General features: G+C 46.7%; 1 protein-coding gene across 3 annotated transcripts in view; it reads right to left on the bottom strand.

Moving 5' to 3' along the window:
* Positions 1 to 2,808, bottom strand: part of fat3a (FAT atypical cadherin 3a) — a 42,435-nt gene extending 39,627 nt beyond the window's left edge. For all 3 annotated transcript variants that reach the window (XM_063017280.1, XM_063017279.1, XM_063017281.1), the window contains exon 1: positions 1 to 2,808. This exon is cut by the window's left edge and continues 485 nt beyond it. In XM_063017280.1, coding sequence (XP_062873350.1) covers positions 1 to 2,801 — 2,801 coding nt within the window. In that variant the 5' untranslated portion in view covers positions 2,802 to 2,808.
* Between the last annotated feature and the right edge of the window lie 14,691 nt (positions 2,809 to 17,499).

Here is a 17,499-nt window from a genome sequence, read left to right as displayed (position 1 = left end):
AAGGCGGGGGGGCAGTCGTTCACATCGTCCAGCGTGACGTGGAGCGTCGTTACGGAGAATCTCTGAGCGCTGCGTTCCGCTCGGTCTCGAGCCTCCACTCTGAGGGAGAAGGTCGGGACGGACTCGTGGTCCAGCTGACCGGCGACGTACACGATCCCGCTGGAGGCGTTGATGCCGAACTGAGAGGTGCTGGTGAGGAGGGAATACCGAACCTCACCGTTCGTCCCCTGATCTTTATCCACGGCTTCCACCTGGATCACCTCGGTACCGATTGGCGTGTTCTCCGGGATCCGCGCCCGGTAGCCGCCGTGCTGAAGAAACTCAGGAGGATTGTCGTTGGCGTCTTCGACGTAGACGGGCAGGACGTGCCAGGCGGATCTCTGAGGCTGACCCAGATCGTACAGAGTGAGGTTGAGGAGGTATCGGTCCGTTCTCTCCCGGTCTAACGGCAGGAAGACGCTGATCTCTCCGGTAAAGATGCCGATGGTGAAGCTGCTGTCCGTGTTGCCGCCGGAGATGCTGAACACGATTTGTCCGTTGAATCCGGTGTCGTCGTCGAGTGCTTTGACCTGGAACACGATGGTACCGACGTCCAGATCCTCGTGGACTGAAATATCGCTCGGGAAGAACTTGTCGAACTGAGGCGCCTGTCTGTTGGCCGAGAACAGGTCTATAAACGCCTCGTCTGGTTTCGGTTTGCTCCCGGCTTTGGCCTTGTTGAGAATCTTCTCGGCGAGTCTCTGAGCCACGTGAGTCTCGGTGCAGTCGAACGCTCTGGGCGGGAGCTTCTCCTGGGATACGGATATGTTCACGAACATGGGCTCGGAGAAGGTCTCGCCGTCCGTGGCGGTGATCTTGAGGCTGAAGGTGCTCTTGGGGTCGACGTTGGCGAGAGACCGGCGGAGGGTCAGGACCCCGGAATCGGCGCTGAGATGGAAGAAGCCCTGGTCGTTTCCGGAGACGATGCCGTACTTCACCAGCTCCAGCTCGTCCACGTCGATGGCCGACAGAGTGGTGACGACCTCGTCCACCGGCAGGTCGGGAGAGACCGCGCCCACGCAGGCCACCTTCTCGAAGAGCGGCTTGTTATCGTTCACGTTCTGCAGGTGCACCGTGATGTTCACTTCGCTGTCTCTCCTGTAGGGGGCGCCCCAGTCGGACGCTCTCACCGCGAAGCTGAAGGTTTCGGAAAAAGACTCGTAGTCCAGCTCGGTGGTGGTGGTGACGGCGCCGTTGAACTGGTGGACGGTGAACGGCAGCGGGATCAGACTGGTCATGCTGTACGTGATGTAGCTGTTCTCTCCGTGATCGGCGTCTGAAGCGGTCACCACCAGAACCGTGGTCCCCACGGCGACGCTCTCGTTGACGAACACCTCGTAGGACTGTCGTGTGAAGACGGGCGCGTTGTCGTTGGCGTCCTCCAGCTGCACCCGGACTTTGGCTCGGCGCTCGCTGTTCACCTCCATCACCTCCAGCTCGAAGAACCTCTGCATGAGCTTGGTCAGCCAGCGGGACGTGGTGACGACGCCTGACGTGCCGCCGATGCTGAAGAACGCCGAATCGGCGGACGCCGTCAGGACGTATTCTGTGTCCGCCGGTTCGGGGTCGAGTTTCACAGCTAGGACGATAGTTCCAGGAGGGGCGACTTCACTCAAACTGACCTCAAAAAGCTCCTTCAGGAACCGGACTTCCACCGGGCTCGGCCTGGACAACCGGAGACGGACCACCGAAACTTCTGAGAGCTTCGGTGGCGTCCCTTGATCAATGGCTTGCAAACTTAAATTCAGTCCGAACGGGTAACTCTCCCAGTCCAGGTGCTCGGGAGCCCTGAGGACGAATTCTTTAGACCCTCCTTTAGAGTCTCCATCTGTTCTATCGACGCTAAAGAGACCTGCAGGATCTCCGTCTACGATATTAACCGTCTCGATCTCGCCGTTCACCCCGACGTCAGGATCCTCCACCGTGATCACAGCGACCACCGGCGCCCGCTCCACCCAGACGGGTTCTAGACTCACAACACTGATTTCGGGAGCGTGCTCGTTGATCCGCTCTACGTGGACGAACAGTTTGGCGGTGCTGCTGACGCCGTTGTTGCCGTAGAGCTTCATGCCGCGGTCGACCGCCTGGATTTCCAGATCGTACCGGCTCCGGACGTCCACGTCCAGCTTCCCGCTCAGGGAAACCACCCCACTAGTCGGGTGCACGGTAAAAAGCTCCACCCTCTCTTTAAAGAAGTAGTAAAACTCCCCGTTGGAGCCGATGTCGGCGTCGGTGGCCGTGACCCGGGCGATGCTGGTGCGCAGCGGCGTGTTCTCCGTGACCGTGACGGAATACGTGGTGGGAGAGAAGAGAGGTCGGAGGTCGTTCATGTCCAGCACCTGGACGCTCACCTTGGTCCACGCCTCCAGCGTCTCTCCCTTGACCGTGGCCTTGACGGTGAGCTGGTAGTTATCCTGGACCTCGCGGTTGAGGATGGCGGCGTTCCCTCCCTTGGTGCGTATTCGGAGGAAGCAGAAGTCCCCCAGCGCGTGCTCTTCAGCCTTAAAGAACCCCTCGTCGTCCCCGGACAAGATCCTGTAGCGCACCTCCCACCAGCGCTGCTGCAGAGCCACGCCCATCCGCACCGGGCTGACCGCGTAGGTCCGCGCCGCCGAGTTCTCGTACACCGACGCATGGTAGAGCGGCTGCGTGAACTGGAGGCGGGGCCGCTCGCCCTGGCACCGCACCGCGGCGGGCGGAGACAGGAGGAACAGAAGAGCCAGTCGCAGGAGAGCCGCCCCGACGTCCGCCCGGAGGGCCATGATCAGTGCCGTGCCATCGCCGAATTCATCCTGCAGGGGGCGAGAGAGAGAGAGAGGGCGGGGTTAGTCATGTGACTCCGAAACCTTAAACACTACGTGGCCAAAAGTATTCGGACGCCCCACATTAAAACACAGTGACCCGAGAGAAGCTTCTCACGAGCTTGTGTGGGAATTTGTGCCCCTTTAGTCCAAAATATGGCAGCACTTCAGTCGATCAGTCTGTGTTCCGGTTCATCCCAGAGCTGGTGAGTGGGGCTGAGGTCACACACACACACACACACACACAATTACATAGGAGAGTAAAACCAGTGAGGCCGTTTTCGCTCTGTAGATAATTACACAGGACGAGGAATCAAAAATACCTTCATGTGTGTGTGTGTGTGTGTGTGTGTGTGTTCGCTTGGGCCTCGTCCTAAACCGAGAAGCGATGTGGCACACACACACACACACACACACACACACTATAAACGATGCTTTAAACACACACTGTCAAACCGAAGTCTATAAATAAAGTCAGAACTCGAAGTCAGCACGTTCTTCTCGTCCCACAAAGGCGCCGGTTCGTCCCAGGGTCTCTGTGCAGCGCCGTCGATCAGCCAGCAGAGGGCGTGACTGCAGCAGTATGAGGAATCCCCTTCGGCAGAGTTATACCCTCCTCATACTGCTGGCTGATCGACGGCGCTGCACAGAGACGAGGGTAACGGACTCTCCATGTGCGATACGGATCTCCGTATGAACCTCGGTGCAGGTAAAAAGAAGCGGATACTGCAGCCAAATTAGCGACAGTTATACGGGCACAGAGAAGTCAAGAGGACGCAAGGTGTCATGTGACATTAAAGAAACGAATCAGTCGCTGTGTATATTTCTTTGGACCACAAATGTGTGTGTGTGTGTGTGTGTGTGTGTGTGGCTGTCAGTTGAGCTTTAATGCACTGTCAGGGCGCATTTCTTCACACACACACACACACACACACACACACACACACACACACACACACACCCCTCGGAGGGAGTCGACCTACTTCTATTCTTCAGAAGCCTGATGGGCGAGAGACATTCACAGAGACTTGGTGAGAGAGGGAGTTAATAACCGATCGTCCAGCACACACACACACACACACACACATACACACACACACACACACACCGTGTGTACAGTCGGTATGTAGATTATGCAGATGAGCTCTGGCGCTCCCAGCAGGCCCGTCCGCATACTAATGAGATTCTAACGGAAACCGGGCGGGGCTTACGGGCACGGATCGAGCTCTCGGCCAATGGGAAAGCGCGTGTGGCTCCGTCGGCAGATCGGCCGCGGGCGAGACTTAGGATTTGAATTACAAATGAGGAAATTCCTACAGTACACACACACACACACACACACACACACACACACACACACACTAATCCCCGATCATTCCCCCCCTCTCCTCGCGCCCCTCCCTCTCTATTTGGGGTGCACAATGAGCCGGATCGAACCATCACCTCGTACTCTCCCAGTCCTCCCATAGTTAACAGGCCAAAAGTATACGGACGCTCCTTTAAAACTCAGTGCATAAAATTAATGATGCTTTTTTTTTCTTTTCTTGCTCTCCCAGTTTAGTCGTAGCCAGTTCCTCTTTCTCTGCTGGAGACCCTGATGGTGTATGAAGGTATATTCTCCTGACACGCCCTCCCTCCAACACGTACCAAATCAGAAATGTGGACAAACGATACGCTGTGGCGACACCTAACAGGATTCCTGATTATTTATTTACATGTATTTATTTAATTATTATTTTTAATGTATTTGCTATTTTATGAAATTATATATTCCTTTATTTAATTTTATTCATTTATTTTATCTTTATTTATTTTTACTTATTTTTTTGCATTTGTTTTTTATTTTTAATTTATGTACTATTTTGTTTTATTATTTATTAAATTATTGAATTTTATTTATTAATTTTTTATCTATTTACTTATTTTTATTTTGACTTATTTATTTGCATTTGTTTTTATTTTGTATTTATTTTTATTTATGTACTTATTTATTTCTTTTTATTTAATGTTATTTATTTATTTTATTTATTTATTCACATTTACTTATTTTTTATTTTTATTAATGAACTTGTTATTTATTTATTATTTTTTAATTAATAGATTATTTTGTTTTATTATTTATTAAAATACTTAATTTATTTTTATAATTTTTTTATTTTGACTTATTTGTTTGCATTTGTTTGGTTTTATTTTAAATTTATTTTTATTTAAGTACTTATTTTTTATTTTTTTATATTCATAGATTTTTATTTATTTATTCATGTACTTATTTTATTTATTGATTTTTTATTTTTTATTTATTTGTTTATTAATTAATTAATTTGTTTTTTTATTTGTTTATTTATTTGCTTTTCCCTCTTTTCCCACAATCCAGTCCTTTTCTAATCACCCTGTTTTAACTCTCGCACCACCGCTGCCCTGACCGAGGAGAGCTGCAGACTATCACCCGCCCCACCTCAGATTAGAGCGCAGACATTAAAATATTATGAACAAGCAATGAAATGTTAGGGGCCCTTTATCAGGGGCCCAACAGTGGTGACTATTGTGGAATCAGTGATTATTAGTTTAGTAGCTTAATCACTGAACTATCCACCAGCCAGGCTGTGTGCTAAACCTACACAGGCGTGTCTGAGGGAGGGACGGCTGGATGAGCAACAGTGAATCCTAGTGTCTGGTTGAGGTTCTAAGATTAGCGTGATCGCCAGACGGCTACACCGTGCCACCGTACCTTCTCATCATTCCACACCTCACCCTCAACACCATCCACGTACTCAAACGTCTTCATCTAAACCAGGTTCCACTGAGAGACGTTCGTTTGGTTCTACTGAAGAACCAGGAGCTGCCCTTCAACCCCGCCTGGTGCCCTCCATGTACCCCTCACCCCCCCGCCGGGGCGTAATGGGAAATCTCAGATCCCAGCAGATCAAATTCCACCTCCTATTTTACTCCGTCAGCAATCTGATCTCTCCTTTGTTACTTCTACACACACACACACACACTCTACACACACACTACACACACTCTACACACACACACACACACACACACTCTACACACACACTACACACACTCTACACACACACACACACACACTCTACACACACACACACACACACACACACACACACTCTACACACACACACACTCTACACACACACTACACACACTCTACACACACACACTCTACACACACACACACACACACACTCTACACACACACACACACACACACTCTACACACACACTACACACACACTACACACACACATGGTGGGGTCATTACGGTAAGATTCTCATCCACTGAGACCAAACTGGTTTTACACTGAACACGACGCCAGCCATCGCAGGGCTTCGACCCTCCACGGTCAGGGCCGACGGCGCCCGCGTAGCACCGCTGAGATTCAAACCCGGGTCTGAGCGGTGGTGGTGTGGCGCTTTGTTAGCACCAACCGATGATGAAGTGCAGTTTAACATGAGAATGAATGTGCACGTTTGCTTACACTTCTGATACCAACACACACACACACACACACACACACAAAGGCTGGATGGTTTCCATATGTGTAATCATGCACACACACACACACACACACACACACAGACACAGAGTGAATCTGGTAAGTTCATCAGCGATGATGAAGAGGGTGCCGCTGGGGTCTGGGTATCAGTTACATTACACAAACACACACACACACACACAAATAACCCGGAGCACTGGCCTGACTTAATCTCTCAATCACCCGGCTTATTACACACAGTCGTGTCTGCAACTTCGATTTGCAGTGTGTGTGTGTGTGTGTGTGTGTGTGTGTGTGTGAACAAAATGCCACTCCAGCTGGTATTGCGATCTGTACTCGTACATCTAAACGTAGTTAAACGGAGACAGACTGGACCGGCGAGACGTCCTGAGTGTTTTTGTTCAATCAGGCGTTTGTGGCTGGATTCCACGTATAAAGAATCTGGGGTACGGAGGCAAACATGCACCAAAATGACCGTAAATACCCCCCGTGTACACACCGCAGGATGTACACCCCTCCTCTGTACCTGGAGGACTCTGGAATAATGTGATAGAGTGATGTAGAGACAGTGTATTGTGTTTTGTTTACTAGAGTTCTGTGAGGTGCGCTGGTGAGGACGCGTGAACAGAACCCACCAGCAGGGGGCGTCTGGCCCCAAGGTGCAGGAGAAGGAGAGCGTCCTGCCGTCTGTCCTAATGGAAGAGGGTACTCTGATATCCACTTACTATGGATAATAGGAGCGAGAGCACTAGGTGGGACAGTGAGCACGGTCAGCTACTCGATCCACCACTCACCTGACACAAGTCCTAATGCTTCTCTCTCAGTGCTAAACCTGACAAAACACTGTACTAACCGGTTAATACTAGTCAATAGCACGATCCCACCCGCCCACATGGTTAACAATCCATCAGGAGTCTGAATGAAAGGTCTTTTATGTTCACTCACTCTCACTCACTGTCTTAACCGCTTATCCAATCAGGGTCGCGGGGGGTGTTGGAGCCTATCCCAGCTTTTCATTGGGCGCAAGGCACATAGTAACACCCTGGACGGGCGCCAGTCCATCACAGGGCAAACACACACACACACACACTTATTTACCTATAGGGCAATTTAGTGTCTCCAATTAACCTGACTGTAAAAGGAAACCGGAGCACCCGGAGGAAACCCATGCAGACACGGGGAAAACATGCAAACTCCACACAGAAAGGACCCGGACCGTCCCACCTGGGATCGAACCCATGACCTGCTTGCTGTGAGGTGACAGTGCTACCCACCGTGCCGCCCATCTTTTATGTTTGTGCTTTTTATTGTTTACATGAAGTACACACACCTCGCTAGTTCAATTTATAAACCTGTGTGTGGATGTAGCGTCTGTTTTAGCCGCCCAGATTCATTCCGGGGTGTTAAACTGGCACAGCAGGAAGGTTCTGGGTTCTATTCCCAGGGTCCGTTCTGTGTGGGTTTCCTCCGGCAGTCCAAACACATGCAGTCATGTCTATGTGTGTGTGTGTGTGTGTGTGTTTAAGCTCATCAGTAAATGAAGCAGATTTGAAAGGAAGGTGTGTTTCAAAGGACACAGTTCAATGTCACACACACACACACACACACACCCACACACCCACACACACACACACACACCCACACACACACACACACACACACACCCACACACACAGAGGCTCTGTGTTCTGGTTAATGGTTTTAGCAGGAGCTCGGCGGTGTAACCGAAGACTCCGACAGAACCGGCTATTAACCTCTACACCCTCCACACCACCCACACCACCCACCCACTCTCACCCGGAGACAGGTAAACGATTCCCACCTGCCCAAACACAGCACACACACACACACACACACACACACACGGATTCATTAACATTCATGCAGGAGGCTGGAAGAGTTTTATCAGACTCGGTCCGAGTTCATATTCATCGATTGTTACATAAATGAGTCTATTTATATTCATACTTTCACACACACACACACACACACACACACACACACTCATTAATGCGTACACACACTTCTCATCACTACACACACTCTGAAGTGAACTGAAGTGACTCTGGTCAGTGCTGGGTTCTGTACTCACTCCGTCAGGTCGTGTTTATATTTAGTTCTGTTCTCTTGGTCTGGATCAAACAGGGAAATGATCCAGGGTTAAATTTTAGTCCTCCAGCAGCGCTGCTGTGTCTGATCCACTCATACCAGCACAACACACACTAACACACCACCACCATGTCAGTGTCACTGCAGTGCTGAGAATCATCCACCACCTAAATAATACCTGCTCTGTGGGGGTCCTGTGGGGGTCCTGACCACTGAAGAACAGCATGAAAGGGGGTAACAAAGCATGTAGAGAAACAGACGGACTACAGTCAGTAATTGTAGAACTACAGAGTGCTTCTATATGGTAAGTGGAGCTGATAAAATGGACAGTGAGTGTAGAAACAAGGAGGTGGTTTTAATGTTATGGCTGATCGGTGTATATTGTATATTTTATATATCATATATTTTACATATCGTATTGCAAATTTTCTAAGTTGTACATTTTGTGTTAGATATTTTGTATGATGTATATTTTGTGTTAGATATTTTGTATGATGTATATTTTGTGTTAGATATTTTGTATGATGTATATTTTGTGTTAGATATTTTGTATGATGTATATTCTGTATGATGTATATTCTGTATGATGTATATTCTGTGAGCCGGTGGTTGGGTTTACTGAACCTCGTCTGTACCTGCTGGTATTATTACTAACACAGCGTGAGGATCTAAAATGAATAAAGGAATCAAAACAGCTCCAGAACTTCATCTGAACACAGAGAAGCTCCTCCTGGTTCCTGTTATGTTCTCACACCTCAAACCAATCACATTCAAACTCATGTAGAAATGGGTCGAGACCCTCACCCCTTCCTGCTCAGGTAATCCTGGAGCAGAGAAGAAGCTTCAGCTTTAAACTTTCTGTAAGAACCACAGATCAGAAGCTCCAGGGTTCCAGTAATCACACTGGATCACATTTAGGGTGTGGCAGCGTCTCCAATCATCTGTAACCCCAAAACCTTCTGCACCCCAGAGTGACTCTACACCGACCTGATGGTTTAACATTCACTTACATCCAGAGACGCACATAAACACTCTCTCATTCAGCACAATGTAGCCCAGAGGTAAGGGACTGGACTAATAATCAGAAGGTCGCTGGTTCAAGCCCCATCACTGCCAAGTTGCTGCTGTTGGGCCCTTGAGCAAGGCCCTTAACAGTATACTGTCACAGTACTGTAAGTCATTTTGGTGTGAGAGTCTCTCTACAGTACAATGCGTCCAGTACAGTGTGTGTGTGTGTGTGTGTGTGTGTGTTTGAAACTGGACAGAGCACTCACAGGGAGACTGGTAAAATAAATGAGAGTAACAGACCCAGCTCGTTTTACACACACACACACACACACACACACACACACACACACACACACACACACACACTGAAAGAATCTGGAATTACAACTGTGGGTGGAGTGTGAGTGTGTGTGTGTGTGTGTGTGTGTGTTGAAGCGGTAGCCTGTATTATTATTGTAGTATATTTGGAAACGTAATTATGACTGTTCTCACCACTGACCGGTGTGTGTGTGTGTTTAATGTCACACACACACACACACACACACACACACATTTACATTTACATTTACATTTTCAGCATTTAGCAGACGCTTTTATCCAAAGCGACTTACACAATGAGCAATTGAGGGTTAAGGGCCTTGCTCAGGGACCCAACAGTGGCAACTTGGTGGTGGCGGGGCTTGAACCGGCAACCTTCTGTTTACTAGTCCAGTACCTTAACCACTGAGCTATCACACACACACACACACACACACACACACACACACACACACACACACACAGACAGTAAATGTAGCTCTACTACCAGCTGGTCAGGCGCCTATACGGATGATGATCGGGTCGTCTGAGGGTCTCTGCGCAGCGGCATCGATCAGCCAGCAGAGGGCGTAACTGCAGCAGTATGAGGAGGGTATAACTCCGCCGGAGGGGATTCCTCATAACTGCAGCATTGACGCCCTCTGCTGGCTGATCGATGGCGCTGCACACAGACAGTGAATAACAGTCTCTCTGCGCGATACGGATCCCCGTATGAACCCCGGTGCACACGTGTCGGAGTGGGGTGTGTGTCAGTCCAAATGCATGGATGAAAACACACTGAGACCACTGTTCCACGCGGAGACGGAGGATCCGAAGCTCCCGACGAGAACCCGAGAGAAACCTCACAGCCCTACATCAAAGCAAAGCTCGCTCTGTGATGTCACAACAGTTTCCATGGCAACGGAATTCCCATGTATTTAATAATGAAGACGTGACTTTGGGATTTGGACTGTGCATCTGATGTGTGAACGAGGCATGCTGGGAAATCAATCACTCTCGCTGCTCGCTGGCACACACACACACCATGCGCGTTCACACACTCACACATTAATAAACTCGTATCAGTGTATCGATCACACATCTCTAGTGTGTTTGAGACGTCGTTCTAAATAAGACAAAACACACACACACACACCAGGAACACACACAAACACACACACACCATGCGCGTTCACACACACACACACACACACACACATTAATAAACTCGTATCAGTGTATCGATCACACATCTCTAGTGTGTTTGAGATGTCGTTCTAAATAAGACAAAACACACACACACACACCAAGAATACACACAAACACACATACACACACACACCAAGAACACACACTAAACACACACCAGGAACACACACACACACAGCTGTATCTTCAGAGGTAATTGCAATTAAACATCTGGAACAGAAGTTGAACAGAAGCTGAAACGTGCATACTGATAAGAACCAGACCAGAGCCAGTGTGTGGGTGTGTGTGTGTGTGTGAGTGTGAGTGTGTGTGTGTGTGTGAGTGTGTGTGTGTGTGTGTGTGTGTGTGTGTGAGTGTGTGTGTGTGGGTGTGTGTGTGTGTGTGAGTGTGAGTGTGTGTGTGTGTGTGAGTGTGTGTGTGTGTGTGTGAGTGTGTGTGTGTGAGTGTGAGTGTGTGTGTGTGACGGCGTTGAGGATTTGTAGGCTGTAATTTGGACAGGACGCGTCCCAAACCACATTCTATTTCAAACCCTGCAGTTTCCACAGTGAAAGTTCAGCAAAACCAGCACAAATACCCACAGTCATGGTTTATACGGCCTGTACGCATGTTTGGGTCGCGTCTATATTATGGATTAAATGGTGCAGCAGGATAATCGAATCTCAGCTCTGCTACCGGTCAGCTGGGCGCCACCAGCAGGTACAACAGGCCACTATTCTGCTGGGTGGGAAGAGACGGGACTAAGGACCCTGGTTAGTAGCTGAGTTGGGGTTTAGGGTTTAGGGTTTAGGGTTTAGGGTTGGAGGAAACTGAGGTCGCATCTCTCTAAGCCACAAAGTCTCAGTACAGAAAGCTGATGAGCTGAAGTTAATCAGACTGGATAGCGAAGCTAATTACGACTGACTTTATTTGTTTTATTTATGTTTTAATTCTCTTTATTTTATTTTCTCTCTCGTTCTCTCTGACACTCGCCAGCGCGGCTTCTTACACTCGCTGTGTTTCGTTTCTCTCGCTGTGTTTTTACTCGCTGTGTTTCGTTCATCATTTGCATAAAACATCAGACGTCTGTGACCTCACTCAGAAACACTCGGCGGGATTAATTACCCAGAATCCTCCACGTGTTAGTCTTATTAGCGTGTCTGACCTGATTAGCATAAACCTACCCACTAATTACAAACCCAAAGCGGTTTTAATCACAGAGCTTTAAAACCAAACGTTTGTTTACATATAAACTCTTTATATTCATATTAACCTGGTTAGTCCGCGGGGGAGGTGAGTGTGTAGTGACGGACCACGCCCACTGTGGACCGAGACATTAGGAGGGTGTTGAGGGTGTGATTTGGGACACGCCCACCGTGGACCGAGACATTAGAACATTATTCGTGAGCAGTTGAAGTACCAGACTAGTAAATAGAAGGTTATCGGTTCAAGCCCCAACCCCACCCTGTAATACCTTTTGCTTGGATTGTATTCAGTCACAACTGTAGATCACCCTGGAGTTTATTTAACTTAAATCTGAGCTTTTCTTCATGTCTATATAGAGCTCAATCATGCTGGAACAGGAAAGGACCTTCCCTAAACTGTTCTCAAAAGTCAGATGCATGGAATTTTTGTTTCTAGGATTGATTTATTACACCTGTTAGTGATTGATGTTGCTAAAACACACATTCGATCATTAGAATACATTTTATTATATTATTATTTAATTTTTTATTATTATTTTTTTAAAATAATTTTATGATATAATTATTATTACTATTATTATTTATATTACTATTATTATTATTTATTATTAGTAGTATTATTTATTATATTATATTTTTTATATTATTATTATTATTATTTTTATATTATTTTATTATTATTATTATTATGTATTATATTATTATTATTATTAATTATTATTATTATTATTATTTATTATATTATTATTATTGTTTATTATGTTATTATTATTTTTATATTATTTATTATATTATTATTATTTCTCAGTTGGGGGTTGCAAAGTTTTTCATGTTTTTTGTTTGGTACTTAATTATTAATAGTTTTGTCGCTTTAATGGTTTGACATCATTAATGGTTTATTAGATCATTAGACGGGTATGTGTTGAGTTCCTTCATGGTTTCGGAATGGGACGTCCAGCAAGCCGATGATCATGTGACCACGTGATGTGAACGCCGGAACGCCGGTACGTTTTGGAGGGGAATGGAGCATGACTGACGGAGCGGACCGGGTTTCGACAGACTGACTGATGTTTTGGGTACGCAGTGCGGCACATGTATTTTTGGAGATGAGCAGCTAATGGTAGCGGCGGCGCTAGCTCTCCGTCGGTTCTCCCGGCGACCCCTCGGCGTTCCTGCGGTGTGAGAATGGGACGGTTGGGGAATGACGTCGTCTCGGCTTTTGTCTTCCGCTCGCTGCGCCGCACCAACTCTCTGAATGCCCAGGGGTCGCTGGCTGGGCGTCATGGTAACCAAAAAAGTTCCCGTCCGGTCGAACACACACACACACACACACACACACACACACACACACACACACACTTTGCATCGCTGCACTTTCCATCCCCTCCAGCATCTGTATGTGTGTGTGTGTCAGTGTGTGATGTGATGAAAACTGACCTGCTTCCACACTGACATGGACAATGAAGAGCTCCCGAGTGTGTGTACGTGTGTGTGTGTGTGTGTGTGTGTGTGTGTGTGTGTGTGACGCTCGTTTCTGAGCCACGGAGGACAAGAATGAGACGAGAAAGGTCACACGGACTTCTTTTCATCCCGGAACCCATCACTCCGATCTGATGTTTGTACAAACACAGCTTTTATTAACGTCTCACACACACACACACACACACACAGACAGACACACACACACACTTATAACGGTCGTTTCACTCATACAGAGATCCGTATAGCGCACGGAGAGTCTGTTATCCCCTGTCTCTGTGCAGTGCCGTCGATTCGCCGGAGGGGATTCCTCATACTGCTGCAGTTACGCCCTCTGCTGGCTGATCGACGGCGCTGCACAGAGACCCTCAGACAACCCGATCGCCTTTCCCCCAGTGAATCAGACCCACCGCGACCCTGACCAGGTTAAAGCGCTATTAAAACAGACCCTGACCGAATGAATCGTTTGTTTGAATAAAATCTCCGCCCCGCCCTTTTAACTCTGATCGAAGGCGCTTCACACAAACGATTGGAGACGTCGATCCTGGACAGGACGGAGCCGAGATCAATACGGCGATTTAATTTCAGTACGGTGAGTCCTCACGGGAAAACAGAGGCATCGATTTATCACTGGTGAGCTATCGACCCACCGTCTCCCGTCTGAGGAGCCACTACAGGACCCAACTTTAGAAAATATATAAAGTTTCTTCTATCGACTTCATTTATTAATAATCATCATTCCTGCATTTCAGAGCTGCAACACCTTCCAGAAAGAGTTGGGACGAGGGTGAAATTTAGGGTGAGTGATGAGATAATAACATAAATAATGAGGTGATTCTAACAGCTGATTGTGATCCTGATCTGGAGTCTCTGAGGAACAAAGATGATCAGAGGATCTCCAGTTTATCCACTAATGTGAGAGAAAACCACGTTCCTCACAGACAGATCTGAGGGGATTTGCATGTTCTCCCTCTACAGTGCAGAATATCATTAAAGGATTGAAGGAATCTGGAGGAATTTGGGTGTGTAAAGGGTGACGGTGCGAGTCTGAGCTGAACCCCGGTGATCTCTGATCCCTCAGACGCCGCCGCATCGAGAACCTTCATTCATTACAGAGAGTACGGGTGCTGGAGGTCCTGCCTGCAGTCCTGATCTGTCCCTGATAGAGGACGTGAGGAGAATCTTGAACCCTGAACTGTTTCACACACTAAGACGTGTTTACAACAGGAACGGGACAAAATAACGGAAACACGTCATCGCTCGACGTCCTCGGTACCGAAACGTCGTTTAAGTGCCGTGAGGAGGAACGGAGACGTTACAGAGCGGTAAATGCTTTACCGTCCCAACTTTTACTGTTTCAGCTGTTGATGAACGACGGTTCTTAATGCTGTGGCGTCTGAGGTATTATATACCGTCCTAATTTTTTCCGATTCGAGGTTGTACGTGATGGGCGTTACTCAATACAGTCGTGCCAGTTCCATACATAGACGTTGGCATCGTAGCGGGTACCGAAGAATGTAACGACTTTAGTGGCGTACCCTTGGCTACAGCACTCACTACTAAGTTCCAGACTGACTGTGGAACACTGTCCGTATAGTCGATGGTTGCCCAATGCCGAGTCTAGATTGGTCCGGCGCTGTGGTGGCACCGTCGCCTGTTCGGCTGCGTCCCAATACACAAAGCAAAGTGCTTAAAAAAAGAGACCTCAGGTCCGCGACCCGATACACTTGTGATTAATACGTCCGCAGATTAAAAGCAGGGTGGAGCACCTACAGTCAGTACCTGACCTCACATGGAGGTAAATCCTCAGGTGTGTTCCAAAAACACCTTCACAGGTGAGTGAGGCTTTTAACAGGTGGATTGTTGGACGCCTGTGATTGGTTCTTGGCATTTTATGTGTAAACGACTTATCCAACAGTTTGGGGATGGCCATTTAATGTTCCAGCATGACTGTGATTCTGTGCCAGATCCAAAAGGACGTGAGCTTGTCAAATTGGTGGTGAGGAACTCTAGTGACCCTCTCTAGGTAAGTTCCAAAACGCGTTAGAGAAGAGTGAAGCTTCTAATAGGCGGATCGTTCGGACGCCCGTGGTTGTGTGTAGAATCTTCTGGTCTGATTTTTCTGAACTCTTGTTTTGTTTGAGTTTTATTTGCATTTTAATCACCGACATCCCCAAAATCACGGCGTCCCGGAGTCGTCTGGTGTTTATTCAACAACTAAAGAAGAGCAGGTACGAGCCGGGAGTGAAGCTCTGGATCAGGCGGCTGTTATTGTACCCCGTGTGTGTTGTGTTGTGTACAGTGTGTAATTTCATTTAACGCTACGGGGAGAGAAAATCCAGCACCAGCGCATCAATCAGTTGCGTAACGCCGAGAAGAAACGTTGCCTGTGATTCCACCAACCTTCACATCCACTTTACCCAACAATCATTACAGCCGGAGCGTCCACACACACGTTTACGCTGTAACGACGGTCCGGGACGTGGTTTTATTATTCATTATTTTATTTATTTTGCTGCCTCGCAGCTTTTTAGTTTCTGTTCCTGATGAAGAAACTCAGACTAGAGGAGCGTAAACAATTAAAACAGCTTCACACAAACGCACAGAGAGGAAAATAAAATCCTTCAGGAAATAGAAAGTGTGAGCGCTGCAGAAAAGCGTCTCTCTCGCTCATCGCCGTCGCTCTCTCTCCTGTCTCGCTCTCTCAGATCTTCTGAGCCCCGAGCGCTCGTCTCACTGAGAGATGAAGAGAATGCACAAGTAGGGAAGAGCTTACGTAACCGTGCTCTCACAAACGCTCTCTAACGTCTCAGCACACTCTTATACATCAGAGTAATATTCTACTGCAGTTTTATTACTATTATTTTTTTTTTATATTTATATTATTATTATTATTATTATTATTTATTACTATTATTTATTATTATTATTATTTATTATTATTATTATTATTATTAATTATAATTATCATTTATTATTATTATTATTTTATTATTATTTATTATTATTATCATTATTATTATATTATTATTATTATATTATTATTATTGTTTATTTTTATTATTATATTATTATTATTATTATCTATTATTATTATTATTATGTATTATTATTTAATATTTTTCTTATTATTATTGTCTTATTATTATTATTATTTATTATTTATTCTTCTTCTTATTATAATTATTTATTGTTATTATTATTAGATAGACAGACAGACATATAAGTAGAAAGACAGATTATAGATAGAAAAACAGACAGACAGACAGACAGATAGACAGACAGACAGATAAATTCTCTCATAAGAAGAGGTGTTCCAGTATTTTGGTCCATACAGTTTATGAAGTACCAACAACGAAAACTAATGTGTTTGATATATTTTCTAACAGTTTAAGGATGGCCGTGTCCTGTCCTATCATGACTGTGATTCTGTGCACTATGCCAGATCCAACAGGACGTGAATTAGTTACATTGGAGAGGAACTCTAGTGACCCGTGCAGAGCCCCGCCCTCCCCTGAACACCTTTGGGATGAAGTGGAACATCGACTGTGAGTCACGTCCAACTTCAGCTGTACTGTAATTATCATTGATTTAGAGCCATGTCATGTGTGTGTGTGTGTGTGTGTGTGTGTGTGTGTGTGTGTGTGTTACAGCAGTGAGGAGAATATAGTGCAATCCTGTAGTGAAACGGTGTAATACTGAAATACTGTTTGTTCCTCTGTCTCTCTCTTCTGTTCTCTCTCTGTAGTGATAATAGGTGGTAACACACACACACACACACACACACACACACACACTCACTCACTCACACACACACACACACACACACACACTTATAATAACCTCTCCAGTGCAGAA

This window comes from Trichomycterus rosablanca, chromosome 20 (genome assembly GCF_030014385.1).
Source record: "Trichomycterus rosablanca isolate fTriRos1 chromosome 20, fTriRos1.hap1, whole genome shotgun sequence".
Classification (NCBI taxonomy): domain Eukaryota; kingdom Metazoa; phylum Chordata; class Actinopteri; order Siluriformes; family Trichomycteridae; genus Trichomycterus; species Trichomycterus rosablanca.
This window is presented reverse-complemented; position numbering and strand designations above follow the sequence as displayed.